Source organism: Caretta caretta, chromosome 6 (assembly GCF_965140235.1).
Source record: "Caretta caretta isolate rCarCar2 chromosome 6, rCarCar1.hap1, whole genome shotgun sequence".
Lineage (NCBI taxonomy): Eukaryota > Metazoa > Chordata > Testudines > Cheloniidae > Caretta > Caretta caretta.
In genome coordinates, this window is record NC_134211.1 from 46,854,869 (window position 1) to 46,878,662 (window position 23,794).

Consider the following 23,794-nt stretch of genomic DNA (forward strand, 5'->3'; position numbering starts at 1 on the left):
CAATGCTCCTTGATCAGATGCACAATATTCTAAGTCACATTTTCAAGGATTCTGGATTTACCGTATGTGAGAAATTGCATGGGAGAATATTTTTATTCACATCCAGAACAGAAAGACTGCATCTCTATTTTCCAGATTCTGTCTCTCAGTAAACATAAATCTGAGCAAAGTTTTTGCAAGTAACCTTTCCCTAGAAAATTCAATAGGAAATGAAATTTAATACTCTATTAAGACTTGTTTTGCAAACAGAAGTGACAGAGAGATCACCCAAGCATGAAGAGTCATTAAAATGGATCTTACATATATCATTATAAATTTAATAATCTCCATGACAGCTAGAGTTCAAGTTAAAATGAATGTCAGCTAAGCATGACCAATTGATGTTATCCCAGCTGCCACTGAGCCTCACTTGGGGTTATATTATATTTTCAGAAGCCCCATATTACATGTGCACCAAACACCCAGCACCAAGAGCAGATGGGAGATGTAGGCTTCTATACCTATCACCGAGGACAGACAATCATAACTGCTTATTAATTTTGGTGTAACAGAACAATTAGAATATACCTTTGTGTCACAGGTCCCAAATGTTTCCCCATTAGGGCTTGTATACAGTACTGATGTACATTTAAAAAAATATTAACAGCCTCTTAGAAACGAAGTCAAGAGAGGGATTTTCTTTCAACTATTATTGATTTATCTCAGTCCCAGAATGCTTCCTTGAAAATAGGAGAGGGAGGATCTTGACAGCTTTACAGCTAATAGATTGAACTGAGTGCATTAAAATCCATTCAGGGCTTCTTCTGGGTTCCTTAAATATGTCATTTCTGGCTAACAAAAGAGATGCATTTCTATCTAGTTTCTGAATGCTCCTTGGCCTGGCTTGATTTCTAAAAACAAAGAATCACTTTTATTCTTTGACAGACTCAGTAAAATAATATACAGGCTCCTCCCCAAATCAGTTGGCCTTGTCGAAATAGTAAAATAGTTGGTCAGTTTTCAGCTCTCATATTTCAGCATAAATAAAAAAAAAAGTCATGTTAAAGCAATGCAGAAAGAGCTCCTCACAGAAACCAGAACATGTAATATTTTCTTTCACCAACCAAATCCTCATTAGAAAATATAAAATAATTTATACAGCAGACTTGTCAAGTTTAACAATTTGTTTGACTTGTTGTTGTCTTGACACAACAACAACAACTTGAAACCCCCAGTTGCTCCCAGACTATCAGTTTGCCAGAGACGGTGGTTTTGTTTAGGCGATAATGCAATGCTTCCTTAACACACACATTTCCAGAAACTTGCCAATATGAGCTAGAGAACTGCTGGTCAACATTAGTTACATATTGTTGTGGTGTTTTTCTATCAAAATAATGTCAGTTGACTGAATTCTATTGTACATTATAAAAATAAAGTTGGTCTCAGAATGACAGTACAATAATCTTCAGAATCTTTCAGTTCAGTGGACAAGAAAGCCTGAAGAGTTATAGCCATTTAAAGGTAAATTGTAAAAGTAAAAACAAAAAAACAACACAAACAAACAAATACAATAAATCAGTCTGACCTGATAAAGCAGGTGTCACCATATCTCATTTATACTATCAATAACCCCAGGATAGCAGTCTTTTAATAAAAAGCTTCCCCCCCCCTTTAAGGATGAATAAGGGAAGATGGGACACAATGAATGAAATAAAGACCTGAGGACCTTTTTCAGCCCTTTACTCCCCATGCAGCAACAAGTCCAGAAAAGCCAGAACTATTTTATACTCAGAGCTTGGCTAAACAATGGAAAACAGTATCAATGGATACAAAAATTATAAATTGCACTTGAGATCCCTGAATAATGCCCAGCAATTTAAGCACAAAATGCCACTGGTAAAGTCTTGTCACCTACCCTTTTTTGATCTTCCAGTCCATGCGTCACAGGCTTTCTTTTCTGATGTTGGCTAGGCTCAGATCCAGGTTCCATTTCCCAGTTAGAAATATTCCTTGAGTTTCCTTAAGCTTTCCCTCAAAATCCACAGTATGAACAAATACCAATGAAAAAACAAAAGAATTCCTTCAAATCTCTTCCTCGTTTCTTATCCTTTCAAAAAATTTGTTTGCCATCGCTGTGCATTATCTTAACAAGCAAGCATTCTGAGAACCTAAACATCCTATTTTAGATCAGATGTAGAATACCATTTGTGCGCCTTATAGAGGGATGGCAGAGCTGAATCCATATCCAGTAGTTTGTGCCACATTATTGCTCCATCAACTCCCTTTTCATTGCATTTTTAGCATGGTTAATTCGTATGTCAATAAAGGTATAAAAGTGCATTTAATCCACTGTGTTGATATCATAAGCATCCCTCTCTTGGGCCACCTTCCTCCCATAAATCTCTGTCAACACTTCACAATGATAATTGCCTTTTGCAAATCTTGCAGGTGTAAATTACATCAAATCATCCATGCACGGTTGTCATCTTCTTCCACATAGTCAAATAAATGCCTAAAAGAAGAAATGATATTTTACCCATGTGATAAATATATAGCTACTGATGTTCTTCAGTCACACCAGGAGTTGCAAAGTCAAAATTGAGGTGTAATCATAGTATTTTGTACATACATAACCACTTCATCTGAGCATCTCAAAGTTGTTTACAAACATTAATGCCTATTTGTTGTATTAAGAATCACTATGTGCCTACAATATTCTTAAGGTGCAACCTCAAGATGGCACTAGCATGAGCTCCAGTCATTATAACTGCTGTGATGGAGAAAGAGGAAGAGTCTCTCTTTGCCTTGGAGAAACTATAATATTAAGTCCTAGGAAAATGTTTGTTAGTGAAGGTACAAGGTATGTTTTTATTTTTAAAATTTCAAACCAGAAATCTGCTGGGATATTATGCTCTATTGGACCATAGCTATCTGGACTCTGTGGTGTAGTATCTGATCCAGAGCAGTGCTGAGCACCCATAACTTCCTTTTACTTCAGTGGGAGTTTTAGTACTGAATACTTCTAAGGATGGGGCCTCTATTTAAGCACATAAAAGAATAGCCTATAAAATTACTTTGAGAGAGAAAAATTGTTCACAGTCTGAAGTCTTTTAATAGTTTAGCACCTCCGCTAATTTTAAAATATTACTATCATTTGATTTTACTGTACAAAAAAGTAACAGACATATCACTTCCCAGGTTAAATTTTTTAGTAGGGCCAGGATCTGCTGAGGTTTCCATAAGGTGGGAACTAGAGGGAGTGCATTTATTAAATCTGGTTTATAATATGACAAAAGGCTGAACCCTGCTTCCATTTAAGTCAATGGGAGTTTTACTATTCACTTCAGCTAAGGAGGAGATTTTATTTATTTGTGTTGGTTGGGAACCCCAGGAATTGTGCTAGGTAGTGTACAAATTCATAACAAGAGATAACACCCTAAGCTACTGAAGAGCAAGGATTCCCTCCCCCCCAGAAAAAAAAATTCTCAATTTTGCATACTACAAAATCTTGTCTCTGTCTTAAATTTGGTAAGAATTTGACTTCTGGGTTGAAACCCCAGCCTACTGCAATGTTTCAGCCCTAAATGTATTTGAACATCTGCGTTGTAAAGCCTCTGGATTCAGGTAATGGTGTTTTGTCGGTTGGCTGGTTTTTCTAACTGAATTAGTACTCACAAAAGGTGCAAAATTCTCTTCCTAGAGAGTAAGGGCCCCCTGCCCCATTGATCCAAAGAAAAACAATAGCACAAGCAATGGAAGTGAAGCCTCAGACACTCACCGCACAAATGTTCCTCCACACTATTTTGAAGGGACCACCTCTCGGCATGAATGATTAGCTCACTTTCTATGGCCCATTCAGCCATTGCCCTCTGTTGAGATTGCACACAGAGGAGTGACTATTAATGCACTTGTGTTGATGCCTTTATACTAATCACTAGGAAATCATCTAAGTCCACCAAACTCATTTCATATAGAAGTAGTGAGGGGTTTCCAACTTCAGCTCTGAGCTACAGATTCTTCGTGATCTGTGGCAGCACTCCTATTGTTATCAATGGGAGCTGTGCGTGTAATTCAAAGCCTGTACATCATCTTTAATCTCAACAATAGCAGCACACGCAAGAAATACTTTACAAATATCCTTAAATAACAGTGCTGAAAACTTTTCTTCCTCCAATGATTTCACTGTAATGTGGCACATGAGACTGCATCAGTCACATCATGTTATGCCATGCTGCGAGAGCATGACATAACCAGTGCAAGTAAGGACAATGTCTCCCTGCATGAAAGGGCCTCTGAACCATAAAAAGCACACAGTCTCTCAAAGATTCTTTATATTCCAATTTTTAGTTTTTAACCATCTCAGCACCAGCTCAGGCGGAATCCATGGGACCACATGCCAATTTCATTGCCATTCATATTTCCTGTGGACATATAGTGAACGCCCCCTTAAGGTCATGTTTCCAACCCTTTGTGCTGATGTTAATTTGCATCCAGCTGCACTTAAGCTTTTTTTTTTTTTTTTTTTTTAAGACTGTTTTCCTTTAAAAAAATGTTAATGCATGAGAATAGAAATCCTGGTGCTTGAAGATTTGAACAAAAGGATTCACTAGCCAAAACATTTCAAATAATTGGAGGTTCAGTTTCACTTCCCCCTTCCCTCCCAACAAAACTAAGGAGGTTTCTGCTCTCCTATCGCAACCCAGCTCTAATCCCAAAGCTGTAAAGTGTTAATTTAGTTGGCAGCATAAAAACAGAACAAATAAATACATTTGAAACCAGAGTCTATTATGATCAAGTGGAGTTAATTTTTGGTTATTGAAAAAATATGAATTTGAGACATCAAAGAACAGTCAACAATTTTAAAGGTAATATAGTGCCACACTTCTGAAGATGACTATTTAATAACACTCAGAAGCCTCAGTTAGCACAATGGGGCCCCAATGGTAGGTGCTGTAAACAGATACAGAGACATGACCCCTACTTTTAAGAGTTTACAACCTAAAGCCCCAGTCCTGCAAAGATTTACCCATAGGCTTAATTTTAAGCCTTTCAATGAGCCCCCAAAGAACTGCAGTAAGACTAAATCTTTGCAGGATTGGAATCTAGAGGCCCCAGTCCTGCAACTGGATCTGTGCAGGTGGGCCACTGTGCTCCTGCACAGCCCACTGACTTCAATGGGGCTGCACACAGGCACAGGAGGTCATACCCAAAGATCTAGTTGCAGGATCAGGGCCTACAAACAAATTATAGCCAAACAATACGTCAGTAATTGTTTCACCCTAAGCAAAAAAAACAAACATCCCCCTTTACTTTAAAACAAATAACCTTAAAAGTCACAATAATTTACAATGTCCAAACAAACCTCAATTCCTTTGTAAAAACAAAAATATAGCCATGGGCTGCCATCCTAAAGTAGCTTTCCAGAAAAAAATATGTAGGAAGTTGCTCTTGGTCATTAATATACCATAAAATAAAGGGGGGAAATATTTTGTTTGTATTGGGATGCTTCTCTCCAGCGGTATTGTCTTCTGGTGGCACAGACATCAACACTGCATAATCTTGAAAAAAATAATAAATTCTTGAGTGCAAAACCATTCTAAATAAGAAAAGGGAACCCATGTCTGTCAATGAGTGAACTGCTATCCTAGCAAGACTATCCAAGCCATATGTTCCTTTGAACACTCTCTTTACAAAATAAATAGGCAACAGCAACTCAACCTCCCTCCCCAAGCCAAAAAAGAAAAAAAAATCTGGATTTTTAACTGCTTTCTTTTAAGGTGCTGTCTTTGCAAATGTGCAACTAGTAAAAACAAAAAATACACAACAGCAGCAACGGCACAAGAATGGCTACAAATCAGAAATTAAAAAGTCAGACCTGTTTAATCTTCCAGCAGAAGTTAAAGCTTCAGAAGCATTAATACAATCCAGTCTTTCAAATGATCTAATTAACTCATTACCAATATAGCATTTGTAATTAGTCTTCTTTTGCCAACAGGAGAAAGCAAAGAGGAGCTGCTCTCCTCACCTTTGGCTTTAAGGAGCAAGAGGAAGGAAAGGAAAGGCAAGGGGAATCCAAGAAATGACAAATCTGCAGAGTGCCTGGGATGGAGATGCAGCCAGGCTGCTACTGTTCTGCCTTCAGTTCAGCAGCTGCTGATCTACGGCGCATAAGCCCCTCTCGCTCACCCGCTGCACCGGCTGGCTGGGGAATCGGCAGCAGCCGCCTGCTCTCCGCGGAGCCTCTGTCAGTGCACTCAGGCTGCGTGGCTGCTGTTGCCCTTTTCATTCAGGGATCGGACCCAGCTGCTGACAGCGAGGGGCGGTGTCCTTCCCCCCCACCCTTCTTCCGAGTCAGTCATTTGGACCTACCCGGACCCCTTCGCGTAGTAGGTCCCCCTAGTGCCTCCTGTGCAAGGGGCAGGGAGGAGCACACGCTATTCGTGGAGTGAAGAAGGGGGACTCTCCCCACAACCTTTTCCTCTGCAAGGGGCAGATTTCCCATTGCACCTCCTTACAGCAGGCATGGGGGGTCCCCTCTGATCTGTCTGTGGGGGGGGGGAGTTATCGATGGGGCAGATTTCCCCTTTGCACCTTCTAGCAGGGGGCAGCTGGGGGAAGAAGTAATTTCCCCTGTGATCCTTATAGGAGGGGCAGCTAGGGATCTCTTTGATCCCTTTCGCAGGGGGGACCTAAGGGAGGGGCAGGGATTGCCTCCCTGATCCTTTTCTTGGAGGAAGCGTATTTGGGGAGAGGCAGGGAGGGTAGGTCCCCTCTGCCCAGTCTCGCAGGAGGGCGACAGGCGGGTCAGATTTCCCCTGGGCTGTGCATCTTCTGGCAAGAGACACACCGCGCCTCCCTCCGTCGGCTCTCCCCAGCCCTCCCCAAAAAAACTTTCGCACCCTTCTCCAAGGCAGGGAGACTCCCCCCATGCAGCGGCAGGGGGAGTGATACCTGTCCCGCTGGGTACCTGCTCCTCCGGAGAAGCCGCCCGCACCGCTTTCTGCTCCTCGCGGACAGCGGGGGGCTGCAGCCCCCGGGGGTGACGGGCAAGGGAGAGATGGGGGCTGCTGCGGCGGGAGCCCGGCTCGGGGGCTGCTCGCCACTCGCTGGTGCTGCTACTCACTCGCGTTGCCTGAGCAACCGCCTCCCTCCCGCCGCCCGCCCTCGCCAGCCAACCCCAGGGTGTTCACGTGGGGCGCAGCGCCCAATGGGAGGGGGGCTTTCTGCACCCGACTGGCTCGCGAGGCACTTTCAATTCGGGACCGCAGACGGGCAGCGGGGGAGGAAGGGTTGGGGCGGGCTGGGCTGCCTGGGCTGGGCTCGGGGCAGCTGAAGCGGCGGGACGGGGCTGGTGGGAGGAGGGTCCCGCGCGGCGCGGAGAAGCTGCAGCCAGACTTTACCTAAGTGGAAAAACCTCCCCCTGCCCCGCCTCAGGGCTCCGCTCCCAGATTACTGCGGGCCGCCCCGCGGGCCCCCCGATTGCAGGGCAGCAGGAGTTCCTCTCTATAGGGCACGTAAAGAAAGTCAGCACTCGCCCTCAGCACCCCAGCAGGGGTCCCCACCTGTGACATGGGGGACTGGGGGGCTCAGTTCAGTTCCTAGCCACGAAAATCCACCTTCGCCATTAGCTCCTTTGTTAACACCTCACAGAGCGTCCCCGTGTTAAACAGGCATTGGGACAACTTCCCTCGAACTCCTAGGAAGTCCATGTTGGCAAGCAGCCGGAGGGAAGCTTGCAACGATCCTGCTCACGCCCGGCCTGTTATGTCGATAAACAGCAGCGGCCAGGTCCCAGAGCTGTCAGTGCAACAGCTTTTGCTAGCCCCCGATGGAACTTGGTGAGGGGGGACGGGGGGGGGGGGGGGAGAGAGACTAGGAGCCTGAACCTGTTGGTTCAGTACCCAATTCTATCACCGACTAACCGTCACTTTAAACTTCATGCCTCACTTTCCCATCTGATCACCTACCTCACATGGCTGTTGTATAGGCTGACCAGACAGCAAGTGTCAAAAATCGGGACAGGAGGTGGGGGTAATAGGTGCCTGTGTGAGAAAAAGACCCCAAAATCAGGGCTATCCCTATAAAATGGGGACATAGGGTCACCCTACAGTTGTAGGACTTTGTTCATCAAAGAGTTCCTAAAATGCTGTAGGTAGGTGGTGGTCCAGAGCACTCCCTGAGTCTCCTTTAGTTCTTTACACTGATTTATATTCAGGCCAGAATACTCAAAATAAGATATTCTCTTTGTGAGGACTTAATTAGTCTTTTCCACATACTGACTTTTTAGCCTGGCAGGGTCAACTTTTTTTTTGTTCAGGAATCCCATACTCCCCTTTGCTGGGTTCTGCTTGTTCAGATAGCTTTGGAAATCTATTATCTGTGTATATAGTTGAATTCTATTCAGTCTGTTTTCAGTCTAAGTCTTTTGCAGAGCCCTTAGATGTAGTCCACAGACCACAGGTTGAGAACCATTGTACAAAAATACCCACAGCTGTTCCATGTTAGATGGCTCAGGCTCGGCCTCAGGGTGTTTGACTTTGGACTAGAGCAGGGATCAGCAACCTTTGGCACGTGGCCCGTCAGGGAAATCCGCTGGCGGGCCAGGATGGTTTGTTTACCTGCAGCCTCCGCAGGTTCGGCCGATCGCAGCTCCCACTGGCCGTGGTTCGCTGTTCCAGGCCAATGGGGGCTGTGGGAAGCAGCGTGGGCTAAGGGATGTGCTGGCCACTGCTTCCTGCAGCCCCCATTGGTCTGGAACGGCGAACTGCGGCCAGTGGGAGCTGCGATCAGCCGAACCTGTGGACGCTGCAAGTAAATAAACCGTTCCAGCCTGCCAGCGGATTTCCCTGATGAGCTGTGTGTCAAAGGTTGCCGATCCCCGGACTAGAGCCTGGGGTGTGGGATTCTCCCCACTTGAGGGGAGCTAGATCCAGAGTTTCCAGACTGCAATATTATTGCCCCATAGTAGCCAAGCCCACTGAGGTGGGGTAGCTGTGGCTGTTTTGGTGCATTGTAGTCATACCCATACAGTCACTGGTGGAAGCTGACATTTCTGTAACTTCATATTTCATATTTGATTCATCATGTTCAAATGGTGTCTCAGGTGTAGTTCAGGCAAGACCAAGAGGCTGAGACACTAAGCTGAGTGTTTTTTGTCCTGCCTGAACTGTGAATGAGAAGCCATCTTCATAAAGAAAGAGATACATAGTCATATATTATTCAATAACAACATTTCCTCTGATGTGTTTTTGTTTGTAGAAAATAAATCTCTCAAAATATTTGAAGGAAAAAATAAAAACAGTTTCTAATATAGTCTAGTCCCTGATAAAGTAAAATTGCAATACAACAAGACTGCTCCAAAGGTCCTTCTTATTTATTTTTCTGAGCAGCAGTATTTTGCCTACTGCTTGCATCTCTGGAGCACTGGTTTCTGAGGAATTTTTCCTGTAATTCTTCAAAGTGATGGATTTTCACTTTGAAAGAACGCTTGACTGTAGAGAATGGCAAAAGTGTAATGTATTTTATTTTTGTATGTGTGATGTTTTGTGTTTTGAAAAGACAGGTGTACTGCCAACTTCTTTGTTCATTTATATGGCAAGAGCCTGCCTGAAAGTTTGCATTTCTGGATTCATGTTCCTCACTTTAAAGAACCAAAGTGATCTTCTCATATTTCCAATTAAACATGGCTTGCAGCTGTGTGCACTTACTGTTTCTCACTAACCTGGCTAAGTGGACATTCAGTATGTTAGTAAATAAAAACATGCCTTTTTTCCCTTTTGGTTCAGTAAAGGTTTCAGTAGTTCTAAAAGCCCAAATATACAGGCGCCACACAGTCCCTGTGCTGAAGAGTTTACAGTCTACATAGAAGATGACCCCAAAAATGGAGCGTTAGAGTTTCCATTTTACAAATGGGAAACTGAGGCACTGAGAGACTAAGAGACTGTAGCAGAATCAGGAGTTTACCCCCAGTCTCCTAAGTCTCATGCCTTAACCACAGGCTCAGCTATCCTCTTGTTGGTTCCTATTCTGCTGGCATGCTCCAGTCTGCAGGAGAGGAAAATCATATATGTCATTGGGTAGGGATTCTCAGAAGCAGAAAGATGATGATCAGAGAGCAGATTCTCATCTCATTGCTATTAGCTTAAATCTGGAGTAACTCTATTGACTTCATTGGCCATCAACACAATATGGTAAGTAGTTTTGCTAGTGTAGATAGGCTTAAGGTTAATATTCTATAATGATTCTTTTGGGAAGGGAACATTGAGAACAATGTGACACCCTATAAATCAGTAACAAAAATCATCAACACTTTAAGAGCAGGTTAGATAAACACCTGTCAGGAATGGCTAGATAATTAGTCCTGCCACAAGTGCAGGGGACTGGACTAGATGATGTCTCGAGGTCCCTTCCAGTTCTATGATTCATGTGTTAAAACCACTTTGCACACATTAATCAAAGCATTCTCATTGCCAGCAGTGACAATTCACATTAAAAAGCCACTGTGAAGGCCTATTAAAATGTCTCAAAATCAACTATAAAACTCAAATATTTAGTTCAAGATATAGGAGTTTAACCTTCTCCTAAAAAAGACTAGTAACAGGGATGATAAGCGATAATAACTAGAAAGTTACAAGATCCCAAAATGACAGGTTTCAGAGTAACACCCGTGTTAGTCTGTATTCGCAAAAAGAAAAGGAGTACTTGTGGCACCTTAGAGACTAACCAATTTATTTGAGCATAAGCTTTTGTGAGCTACAGCTCACTTCATCGGATGCATGAAGTGAGCTGTAGCTCACGAAAGCTTATGCTCAAATAAATTGGTTAGTCTCTAAGGTGCCACAAGTACTCAAGATCCCAAAATGATTTTCAGTAGTAATAATGAGCCAAATCCTGCAGCCCTTATTAAGAGCCTGAACATAGGAGATGCTGAACACCCAAGTCTCCCAATGATTTCAGTGGGTATTGGAAATTGCACAGTGCCTTCAGTCCCTATGCAGGCAAAATTCCAATTAAAGTCAATGAGGCAAGACTGCAGTGGTACTAAGCAACTGCAATTCCCATCCACTTCAACTGGGATTGCAGATACTCAGCCAGTACTCAGTGTGGTGTATTCAAACTGTTTTATTATTTTAAGCTCTCACTCTAAATTGTAAAGGGTTTTCTGGTTTTGCTTGCAGGCTACGAGACTCTAGGGTATGTCTTCACTACCCGCCAGATCCGCGGGCAGCGATTGATCCAGTGGGGATCGATTTATCATCCCCCGAGTGCTCTCCCGTCGACTCCCGTACTCCAGCGTCACAAGAGGCACAGGCAGAGTCAACGGGGGAGCGGCAGCAGTCGACTCACCGCGGTGGAGACACCACAATAAGTTGATCTAAGTACGTCAACTTCAGCTACGTTATTCACGTAGCTGAAGTTGCGTAACTTAGATCAATCCCCCCCGCCCCCAGTGTAGACCAGGGTTGGTTTGTGATCAGGGTCCTGTTGGGCAGTCTGCAAAGAGCCGTCTTGGAGCAAGGTGGATTGAGTTGTTTTTCTATTTTAGGAAGCAGCCTGCTTTGTCTTTCTCTGTTTTGGTTGTTGGGTTAGGATTCCAGATTCTAAGAAATAAAGCAGTGTTAAACTCCAAACTTCCAGAACAAGTATTTTTGTATCTTTTTCTTCACTTTTCTGCCATGAGCCTTACACTCAGTACTATAAGATATCCCAATCATTTGCCTGACTCCAGGCATGTGTACAGTTCCCTCATCTATTAGTGAAGAAGAATGGCACATGGTTGAGACACTGGAGATGAAGTTTCAGTTTCTGGGTCTGTCACAGTCTTTCTGTGTGATCTTGGGTAAATCACTTAATGTCTCTGTGGATCTACAGCCATTCCCTATCTGTCAAATGTGGATAATAATACAGTACTTCCTATGCCTGTCTTGTCAATTTTGATTGTAAGTTCCTCTTTGAAGCAAGGACAGTCTCTTACTATGTGTTTGTGGAGTCCTCCAGCCACTAATGGAATACAAATAACACTCTGCACTACTCCATATCATGCCCTTAGTAACAACTACAGGATCTGGCCTACTGCATTTTAGTTACCACAGCAATGAAACATGGTATAAATTCATAATTAACCACATTCTCTGTAGCAAATTTATTCAAATATTGTTTCCTCCACATGTACATTGTTTTATGACCTTGTAAAATCCTTCAATGTCCACAGTAAAATCCAGTTTTTAATTAAGTGTAAAACATCCCTGAGGTTTCACAATTTCAAAATGTTATTCACATAAACAGAATCCAGAAAATAAACATTTTAATACCCTTGGGGTAAATATAACAGGGTTACATTTTTAATTTGCTGGTGCTATCTGTGTGCAGCACCAGGGTCAAAGACTAATCATCCCTCATGGGAAGGCGGTATAAAGATTAGACAGTCTCCTGGTGTCTTTGAATGACTGAAACCCACAAGAAATGTCCTTTGCATTTTACAAAATACACACATAGCAATGATTTAGCAAGGGCACAAAGACTAACCCAAACATTACCATGCCAAATTCTACTCTAGTTAGATCAGCATAAATCCAGAGTAATCCAATGGATAACCACTACTGTGATTAGGGGACTATAAGTACCTATATTTAACAATCAGATTTTGGAGAGGAGGATTGCTCTTGTTATTAAGACACTGGACTGAGGAGCTCTAAGTTAAATCCATAGTTCTGCCACAGAGTCTTTGAGTCATTAACCTCACTGTAAAACGAGGATAATACTTCCTTTCTCTCCACCTTTTGCCTACTTTAATTACAAGCTCTTCAGAGCAGCAACTGTATTTTACTACGGGTCTGTATAGCACCTAGCACAACAGGGCCTCTGGGTGCTACTGTAATGCAAATAATAAGGCAATGTAATTACTTTGGATTGATACTCACCTAATCAAAGGCAGAATCTGACCTGTCATTTCAAAATAAAACCGGATATGCTGGAGGGGGCAGGGGGTTAATGGAAATAAAACAAACATATAAATCAAAACTTAATTAATGCTGAGTAACTGTGTGTGCATGGTTAGCATTCAGTATTTTAATTTGAGACCAAACAAAATAAATGCCATAGTTAGAAAACAAAATCATTAGCAGCTACAGGTAATCCACCATATAAAGAAATTTAGTCATTTAACTTTGGACACTTTAGCTTTGATCTCCATATTTTGCAAGTCAACATTTCATGAGAGATTTTATAGACTTTTAGGGCTATCTCGGAGTTCATTTGTCTACATGTCTGCCTCAGGGCCTGGGTAAAGTGTCCTGTTACAAGACTGTGATAGCTGCAAGGTAGGGAGGTTAAGAGAGCAGGAAACAGGGACGTCAAACTACAGTAGCAGAGCATTCATTAATTTTCCTGGCTGTAACCCATCAAGCTGTATTTTCATATCAGCTATGACATAAGGCAATGAATTCCTGAAAACTTCTTTCTTCACATTCCTGCTATATTTTCCATGAGACATGTACATTAAAAGAAATTGCTGTGTTTTGAATAAAATGTATTCTTAGCAATCTATTGACTCTGAAATCATAATAATTTTAGCACTATTTCCTTTGAAGGATTAACTCTTTACACTACTAGCAGGTCTCTTCATTCATCAGACACTGCCATTTATTGTACTTTTCTGGTTATAATCCTTTTTTGTATTTTTTCCTTCATTTTTTGCCTGAGTTTAGTATTGGGAGATTCTGTCAGAATATTTGACTTGCTTGGAGAATGAAATCCACTGTTATTCACCAAACCAAAACAATGCAGAGAGCTAAAGTGCAAGATGCCCCACCAATCTGCCATGACCTGAAGGGACCGTCTCCAAGAATAAGAAGAAAATTCAAACTCCAGTGCAAATCTAAATGATGGTTTTATGATGGAAGAGAGTTGTCCTCCAGAACTGAGCTCACCAAGCTCCCATGAGAAGGTAGTAACCTTTGCATCTCCTCTAAGAAGTGCCTATTGGTGAGGCAGATCCTCAACTACTGTAAAATGTCACAGAAACCAATGCAGGTATGACAATTTACATGTGCTGAGGATCTGCCTCTTGGTGCCTTATCCAAAGAGTGTAAATATTTAGAGGCAACCCACTTGAAGATCTGCAGTTATTGATAAATAATCTCTCTTTCTTCTTCAGGGTGATCTCTGCATATTCCCACTCTTGGAATAATACCCCCTCAGTGCTGCCAGCTTTATCCATAGCTTGTATCTATCTGGGCAAGCATCTCAGAGAAGCACTATTACTATAGTGAGTCACCTTTTGTCAATGCTAACTAGGGGTGGCAGAAACAGAGAGGAGTTAAGGGGTGAGCACCCCCACACTGGAAATATTGTGGGGGGGTTCTTCCCCCATTTAAACTCAGGCATTCCTGGGGAGGGGGTAGATGAGAACAGGACCCAGAAGGGCTGGAGAGGCCACCCCAGGCCCAGGATCAGGCTGGGGAACAGGCATCAGGTCCCAGGAGCAGGTAGGAACCCACAGGACCCTCCTTTCCAGCCTAGAGGCTCACCTGCAAGTCACAGAACCTACCCTTACTCCCCTCCTATCTCTCTGCCCCCCATTCGCAGGGAGCTTCCGCCGTACCTCCCCATGCTAACCAGAGCTTAATGTGTCTATCATTTTTCTACAGAAATGAAAGCAACATCACATCTGCCAGCCCAGCCCTGATCAGTTCTGCCCCCGCCTAGCTTCACTTCTGCTCCTCCTCCTGTTCCTGCTGTTCTTCAGCCCTCTCTCCCAGGCCCAGGGGGGATGCAATAGGGTTCCCTCTGTTCCCCTTTCCTAGGGCCGGGATAAAGAAGGGAGGAGCAGAGAAGAGGTCCCATTGCCCACAGGTGGTGACAGAGCCTGGACTCTTTCTGCTCCTTCTTCTCCTTCTGTGAGACTGGTGTGGGCTCCTGTGGGGAGGGAGGAGAGCTCTGCCTGCTTACAACCCAGGAGGTGGGGCAATGGGGAAAGTAGTCAATCAAGGGTGTTTTCACATGTACACACTTCAACTACCTGGCTTGAGCTGTAGAAGATTTATTTGGCAGGTCTGCAGCCCCTTTTGGTCTACAATGCTTTAAGCACTGGTGCTATCTCACACTGAATTTGAACGATTGACTATACAAAAGATTTAATAGATCATTGCATGAGCCATCCTGCTATCCCATTTTAATTGCTGGCAATACTCTTACGGTATCAGAATCTAGCCCTTTATCACAGTAAGTAGCACCTTCCTCCACAAATAGGCTTGTTGACTTCATTGGGATTATTCTCAGAGTAAGAGGGTACTCAGTGTGAATAATGGTATCAGAGTCTGGCACTTAGTCTAGATGCTTGAAAATAAAATCACTTTCCCTACCTTTGCCACGTTGATTTCATCATGTGAGAGGCACTAGAAAACATTGACTGTTCACCTATGCTCCCAAGCTCTCCCCATATTCTTTTTAGTGCCCCCAACATACTTACATTATCCCCTATGTGTTACAACACATAGCCCCTGAATGCCTATCTTACAGCTATTTAGTTGAAAACAAGATCCCTTCGAAGTCTGTCAAAGGGAATTGGACATACCAGACCTCAGCCTGGGCTAACTCCAGGACTAGACTGGGACCGGTTATTAAACCAGAGTCTTGTGCTTGGTAATGCAAAGTGCTGTCTTTCAGTAGACTTAAATACTATAAAATAAATATTCTTTATTATTCTAAGCAATGGAAAACTGATTGACCTGAATTAATAAAAGCCAGACTCTGATTTGTTGTATATCTAATGGCATTCAAGAATTCTAAGGAGTCTGCTAAGGCCAGAGGTAGAATATTACAAAGGCAGAATATTACAAGATCCATATTTTAACAAGTATCTCCAAGTCACATTTTTCTAAGTCTCTTCTTTTAATCAAATCTGTCTCACAGTTTAGTCGTTCAGCCTGTTGTATCATATCAGAGTCTGGGATATACACAATGATGCTTAATGATGCCAAAAACTGCAAGAATAAGCAGTAACAAATAATTTTGTTTATTTAACATTAGCCTACAATCCAGTAAAACCGTATTAAGTTCGTTTGTTTGGCTAAGTTTGTTTTCAAGAGGGTCCTATGAGACTCAGAATCAACATATGCACTTATACATTACAACACAACACAATATTTCTAGTTAATCAGTAATTAAATCTCCTTTGAGAGAAAAATGGTGTTATAATGAAGTCTTGGTCTAACTATCTAGTGGCAACCAATTCAAGAATTCCAGTGCTCTAACTGCACATCAGCACATGCACCCTTGCTTTGTCTCCTAAGAGTAAATTTCAGCGATCAATTTCAGCAATCAATCTTCAAGATTTGGGCACCTATCTTAGGTGTCAACATTTATATTTGGGCATCTCATAGTAGCAATCAGGTGCCTAAAACAGATATCTGGGTGATTAAGTGAGTATTCAGATACAGGATTCAGGTGGCTAATTTCCACATCTATTGACGCACTGGCCTCTAGACTTTTGTTCCCTCTGCATCAAATGGACAGGATTCTCCACTGACTTGTGTCAGATGAAGTAGAAGGGTAGGATAACTGGCCCATCAATGACACAAAAGACCAGTTTTGAAACCAATCTAATGTGGCCTGAGAAGTTCACATAACCCTATACAGTGGTGGTGAGGAAGACTAAGGAATCTTTCTCTGTCACTGTGGCCTCTGTAAAGACATGACCAGCATTGTCCTGGATGGCACGTAATCCAGTCAACATGGACTACTTTTACCTAGCTCCCTACTGGAGTATTTCCCACTGGGAGGCACTCTCATCCTGTCTACTAGAAAAAAATGATCTGATGCGGGGCACTTGCCCAGTTTGCAGACATAAGACCAGCATCAGAGGGAAAATAGCTGCATGCTCCCTGAATGAGGTCAGACTTTTCTTGCTGGTTCAGAAGCCAACATGAAATGGACCCTTTCCTCTTGCAGACAATGAAAGCCAAGGTGGCAATATCTGGGCCTACTGCTGAAGGGAAATCATTAATGCCTCACTGAGGTGAACAAGGTTCCATATCTCTTGAATGGTGGTTAAAATAGATTGAAACAGAAGTGAGACTTCTTACGCCAACAGCCAAGGAGAAGGGGGAGTTGTGGAAGAGCACTGTTTATCTGAGACAGGGAAATATGGGAGAGCTACACAACCCCCCACTCCCTCTTAGTGTAACTCCTGCACTTAAATGCAATAATCCATTTTCTTGAACAAAGGCTGTCACATGACATCAACAGCCTTACTTTTCAATACTGTCCTCTCTCTAATTTTCTTTATGTGGAAAAGGTTACTGGGAAGATGCTGGTGATGAACTCTTGCCCTAACAGGTGCCACAGGGAACAGTCGGCGCTTGTGCTGGTACAGAGTGAGGCCTAGACCGTGATGACACCAGGGCATAGTAAATCTCTCTTACACAAAGGAGTTGCTCTGGGTTAAAATTCAAAAGAAATTGACCAATAGTTTTAAACCCTTCATAAATCTGCAGTTGTATTCAAAGAATATTACAAACATTATTCAATCAGCTCAGCTTGACATGGGAAGATTTTCAAAGATGCTGTAGTCATTAATCATGAAAACCTCCCTTTGACTTAAAATGAAATTAAAAGATTTTCCCCCTGAGTAAGGACTGCAGGATCTGACCTATCATTTTAGTTATGACGTTACTGCACCTGTATATATATATTAACATACCAGCAGCAAGATATATATATATATATAAAGAGAGAGAGAGGGATTACTCCTCTTCCTTTTAAACCATTAGCTGTCCTCATTTCAACATCTGTAGTTCATATATTGCTCAGTGTCTAGACACAAGGCTCCCTGGCAAACACCACATACATTTTAAAAAGATTATTCATACACATTGGGCAATTCGGCATAATATAGTTCATAACTTGGATGTAACCTAATTTAGGAACCGCTGTTTCCCCTTATAGGCATATAGAAAGATCAGTTCAAGTCTTTCAACATTTGAAGCAGTACAGCAAGTCTACCACATATTATGAAAACTCAAGTAGATTTAGCCAAAAATATAATTTTGATTGAAGAAACAGAGAAATAATACAGAGAAGCCTAAGAACATGCTGGACAATTATTTACAAAAAGAGACTATTTAAAATAGATTCTAGCAAGATGTTACAATCTGTACATTATCAAAGGGAAAAAATGGTTGTCTTTCAAGTCTAAGACATGTTGATGGGGGTGGTTGTGGATTCACGTTTTTGCTTTAGTATTAATACACTGCACTTCTATAATCCTTTTTATCTGAGGATTTCAAAGCAATTTGAAGATATTAATGAATGTAGCCTCACCACACTCATAAGAGAAGAAGAAGTAATGATTTGGAGATTGAAATTCAAATACATGAATGAATAAAAGTGTGGAATAGCAATCCTAAAATTTCATATAGCACTTAAAACATATGTAAAATGCACTATTTGCCCCTTAAACTACAGGCTTGGGGAAAGCTGACAGGCATGGAGGAGCACATAGTTCAGACAAACACATTCCTTAGGGAAGGATTTATTAAAGGCGATACTCTATATTCTTGTAAAGAGGAGAGGATAGAAGTTGATGAAGTACAGATAGGAGCTTGAGAGAAAGTCAAACGAAAAAGAGCTCCATTCAATTAACCTCACATGAAGGTAGACAACTAAATATTGGCAAATTTTATAAGTGCTTGTATACAAATGCAAGAAGTCTAAATACTAAGATGAATGAACTTGAGTGCCTAATATTAAATGAGGCTATTGATATAATAGGCATCACAGAACTTGATGGAACGATGATAATTAATGGGACATGGTAATATTAGGGTACAAAAATACATAGGAATGACAGGGTAGATCATGCTGGTGGGGAAGAGGCATTATATGTGAAAGAAAGCATAGAGTGAAATATAGAGAAAATCTTAAATGAATCAAACAGTACCATAGAATCTCTATCTAAGATTTAGTCCTAAGTAGAGCACAGAATCTGGTCCAGGAGGTGAATATAGCTGAACCACTCAGTAATAGCAACATGTAATTAAATTTAACATCCTTATAGGGGGCAAAAAAAAAAAAAATCCACTGTAGCATTGAACTTCAGAAAGGGGAACAAAAATGAGGAGGCTAGTTAAGCAGAAATTAAAAGGAACAGTCACAAGAGTGAAATGCCTACAAGCTTCATGGAAACTTTTAAAAATATCACAATAGAGACTCAAAATTCATGTATACCCTAAATAAAAGAAACAGTAAAAGCACCAAAAAATGCCACCACGCCTAAACAACAGAGTAAAAGAAGTGGTTAGACACAAAAAAGACATCCTTTAAAAACTGGAAGTCAAATCCCACTGAGGAAAATAGAAAGGAGCATAAACTCTGACAACTTGAGTGTAAAAGTATAATTAGGCAGGCCAAAAAAGAATTGAAGGAGCAACTAGCAAAAGACACAAAAACTAACAGCAAAAAAATAAATAAATAAAAATGAAGTACATCAGAAGCAGAAAGCCTGCCTAATAATCAGTGGAGCCATTGGACAATTGAGGTGCTAAAACAGCACTCAAGGAAGACAAGACCATTGCAGCAAAGCTAAATGAATTCTTTGTGTTGTTTTATTCACTGCACAGGATGTGAGCAAGAATCCATACCTGAGGCATTCTTTTTAGGTGACCGATCTGAGCAACTATTCCAGATTTAGGTGTTGGTGGAGGAGGTTTAGGAACAAGTTGATAAAATAAACAGTAATTAGTTAACAGGATGAGATGGTATTCACCTAAGAGTTCTGAAGGGACTCAAATATGAAAATGCAGAACTACTAACTGTTATATGTAACCTATCGCTTAAATCAGCCTCTGTACCAGATGACTGATGGATAGCTAATGTGACATCTATTTTTAAAAAAGGCTTCAGAGGATATCCTGGCAAGCAGAGGCCGGTAAGCTCACTTCAGTACCAGGCAAATTCATTGAAACTATAGTAAAGACTAGAATTATCAGAAACACAGACGATCACTATTTGTTGAAAAGCCAACACGCCTTTTGTAAGAGGAAATCATGCCTTACCAATCTATTAGAATTCTTTGAGAGTGTCAACAAACATGAGGACAAGGGTGATATAGTGGATATAGTGTACTTGGATTCTCAGAAAGCCTTTGATAATGTCCCTCACCAAAGGCTTTTAAGCAAAGTAAGCTGTCATGGGATAAGAGGAAAGGTTCTCTCATGGACTGGTTAAAAGATAGGAAACAAAGGGTAGGAATAAATGGTCAGTTTTCACAATGGATAGAGGTAAATAGTGGGAGCGCTCAAAGATCTGTACTGGGACCTATGCTGTTCAACATATTAAAAAATGTTCTGGAAAAAGGGGTAAATAGTAAGGTTGCAAAGTTTGCAAATGAAACAAAATTACTCAAGATAGTTAAGTCCAAAGCAAACTGCATTGAGTTACAAAGGGATCTTGCAAAACTGGTGACTGGGCAACAAAATGGCAGATGAAATTCATTGTTGATAAATACAAAATAATGCACTTTGAAAAACATAAACCCAACTATACATACTAAATGATGGGGTCTAAATTAGCTGTTACCACTCCAAGATAGAGATCGTGGAGTCATCATGGATAGGGGAGAGGGTCTGAGACCCCAGGCTGTGGCCTGACATGGGCCAGCTGCAGGTGTTTAATTGCAGTTTAGACATACCCAAAGGGAGCACCAGAGACATTCTGCCTCCTCAATGTGCACAATAAGATGCCCTTACATGCACAGGGCCAGTCAGCTCCCCTGGCCAGAACACTGAGCTGGTGGGGATAGAGAAATCTATGCCTACTCTCCATCCCGCCTCAAAATGAAAACAAATTAGATGGTATTGCTAACTGGCCCAGCAAGCCAGTGAGAAGTAAATCACAGGTTTAAAAGAAAGGGCCTGATCTGGCTATGATTTACATTAATGCAAATCTGAACTAATTCTACTGAAGTCAATAGACTTACAGTATCATTAGAACAGAATCAAACGCAAAGTTTCTGTCCAGCAATTATTACGGCAAAAGGAAGGGGTCTTGGCACACAGTGAAGTACAGCTTATGGAAGAGCAGCAATTTTACAGAAAATTACAATTAGAAAAATGTGTAGTTCACATGTCAAATTCAAGTGTGTGTGTGTTTCTTTAATCACTTATTTGTACATGTAAGGGCCAAATTCTGATCACTTTACATAACTAAATAGTTACATAAATGAGTGGGATTTAGCCCAAAAAGTGCAGAGATAGGTATTTGGGATGTAATAGCGGCAAAGTTTTCCCAATGATAAAAATGGTAGTATCTTCTAGAAAGCATGCATGGTTTTTGATGCGTGAGCTCAGGAATTCAGTGAGTTGAGCAGGTCTTCTGTGAAGCCTCAGAGCCTGGCTTTTTACTTTTTACTTCCATTGGTCACATATGCACTGTACTCTCTATGCATATTTGTACTTCTCTAAGCTGTATAAAATGCACAAACAGAACCCAAAAAGAAGGTGCTTCATATCTCCGAAGTAGCATATGTGCTGTAACCATGTAATGAGAAATCCCTGTTGATGTGCAGTTTTCATTCCATAGAAGAGTCTATCGTCAAGTAAAGTGCATGTAATTTCTTGGCTCAGAAGTTCCTGTTGTCCTGGGGCATCAGGAAACCAAGCTTTCTGCAATTCAGTTTTTTTTTTAGATTTTTAATTATTATTCATAGTTTAAACAGAGCTAGAAACTGAGAGCTATCTGCTTACACAGGGAGACTAGGTTCACTTCAATCATAAAAAATGTGTGCTTTATAAATAGAACCTCATTTCACACTTTCTCTATATAGCAAACATGAAGAGCTGAATTACTATGAATGCATATCACACCTTATTTACAATTATGTTAATCAAGTTTCAAGATATACAGATAAAAAGAATTCTCTGTAAGAAGGCACTGCCCCAAACATTCAAGTATAGAACCTCCTGGAGAGCTGTGGCCAATGACTGGTTCAAATGAGCTCTATTTAACTTCCTTTACTTACCTCTCTTCCTGACGCATGTCTCTTATTCTTCAGTCTGAAGGGTGAGCAGACATATGGGAAGCAGTAGTGTAGCAAAACAAGCAGCATCCTCACCCTGGAACCATAGCAGGTCCCAAGGTCTCAGTGCAAAACCTTCAAATATAGGCAACTAGAGTTGGGCACCTTAATCCCTATTGAATGATGCCGATGAGAGCTGAAGGTGCTCGGCACCTCTGGAAATCAGACCACTTATTTCATTGCCTAAGTGTGGATTTAAGAATCTAACATGAGGTGCTCACATTTGAAAATGGAGGCCTAATTTCTTCAGACCTTAAAAATAATTAAATATAACAGAGAAAATCATGATGGTTTAATTTCTATCATCTAGTTTTCATTTTGTTTCTTCTGTAAATTAACATCAGTGGAAAAATCTTCTGGGTATCATTCTGGCATAATCACACCAGAGTACAGTTCCTGTTTATAGAGCTGGATCAGGCACATGCTAATGAACATGTATCCATATGTAGACCTTTGTTGGAAGAAAGAATGTCTTATAGTCAGACACCTGCTTTGCTTTTCCAAATGGAGGAAATCAATATCAATCCAAAGAAAAGCTGAGTTCCCACCACTCCCATTGGCCTAACTGGGATTTGTAAGTGCTCAGCACTCTTAGGATCAGACTCTATAAAGTAGAGAAGAAAACAAAGCAGGTGCTTAATGTATAGCACTGTTTCTTCTAACAAAAGAAAATTAGTCTCTGCCCTGCTGCCTGTCAGTGGCAAAACTACCATTAACAGTATCAATCTGAATGAAAATTCAGTCATTATTATACTGCAGAAATCTGCAATGACCATGACCACAACTCATCAACAGGGTTAGAACTTGTGATCTTCAGCTTCAAAGGACAGGTGACAAGTTGAGCTAAAGTACTAATTATTAGCAGTTAGCAAAAACCAACCCAAAATTTCTCCTCTTGTATTCTATGTAGTCCAGCCACTAAAGGGTAAACATCATACATGCAGCCAATATGTTATACTCTCCCTGTAGGAAGAAGTACATCTTACGCATTTGAGTTCCCAAAAATTCAAATCCCCAGGTAAGCCACCACTTTGTAACAATCCCCACAGATCGTTAATAAGAATAGAACCCAGACCCTTAAATTGCAGAGCACAGGCTTCTAGTCAGTTGAGTTAAAGAGGTAACTCCATTAGCTTGTGGTAGAGTAGGCTCTTATCTTCTGTGTGATCCAGCCACTAATACGTGACATCTATGTTATGTATTATATATGTATCTGGATAAACAGGGGAAATTATACTTTCTAATCCAAAACTGTATTTTGGTGCACACCAATATGATAATTGAAGTTTTTCCATTGACTCTGAAGTGCAGAAGCAGCAGACTTCACAAATCCCCACTGAAGTTAAATTGGCCTGACTTTCTCTATCAAATGTAATCATTTTTACAGTTTGAGGAAAGTAAGCTAACAAGTTTGGTGGTGTCCCTTTTAGTTTTAAACATATTAATTTCTGAGTTCTGATTAGATTTGAAATCCTTCATGGCCTTGCTTCCAGTCATTTTACTGATCTACTGATTGTCACATGTTCTATGCTGCTCTAGCAAACTTTTGTCAACACCTGCGGTATCAACCAAATCCTTTGCTAACAGGCTTTTTGGCTTTCTTTGCCCCAGATTTATGGAAACTCTGACACTTCAGATTAGGGTTCTTTGTCTCATACATTTACAGTAAATTAAAGCTGTAGACTTTTCCTTAAGGCCCTGCATAGTATTGCTTTTCTTTTTGGTGAAGTCACTGCTTAT

The 23,794-nt window shown here is 41.3% G+C and overlaps 1 protein-coding gene across 2 annotated transcripts in view; it reads right to left on the minus strand.

Annotated features, from left to right (window-relative positions):
* Positions 1 to 7,086, minus strand: part of NAV2 (neuron navigator 2) — a 660,409-nt gene extending 653,323 nt beyond the window's left edge. The window contains exons 1-2 of one of the 2 annotated variants that reach the window (XM_075129477.1): positions 6,947 to 7,086; positions 1,895 to 2,491 (exon numbers count right to left, since the gene is read on the minus strand). In XM_075129477.1, coding sequence (XP_074985578.1) covers positions 1,895 to 1,969 — 75 coding nt within the window. In that variant the 5' untranslated portion in view covers positions 1,970 to 2,491; positions 6,947 to 7,086. Of the gene's footprint in view, positions 1 to 1,894; positions 2,492 to 5,854; positions 6,160 to 6,946 lie in introns of those variants that run through there. The other variant, XM_075129476.1, reaches the window with a different exon arrangement.
* Positions 7,087 to 23,794: the final 16,708 nt, after the last annotated feature.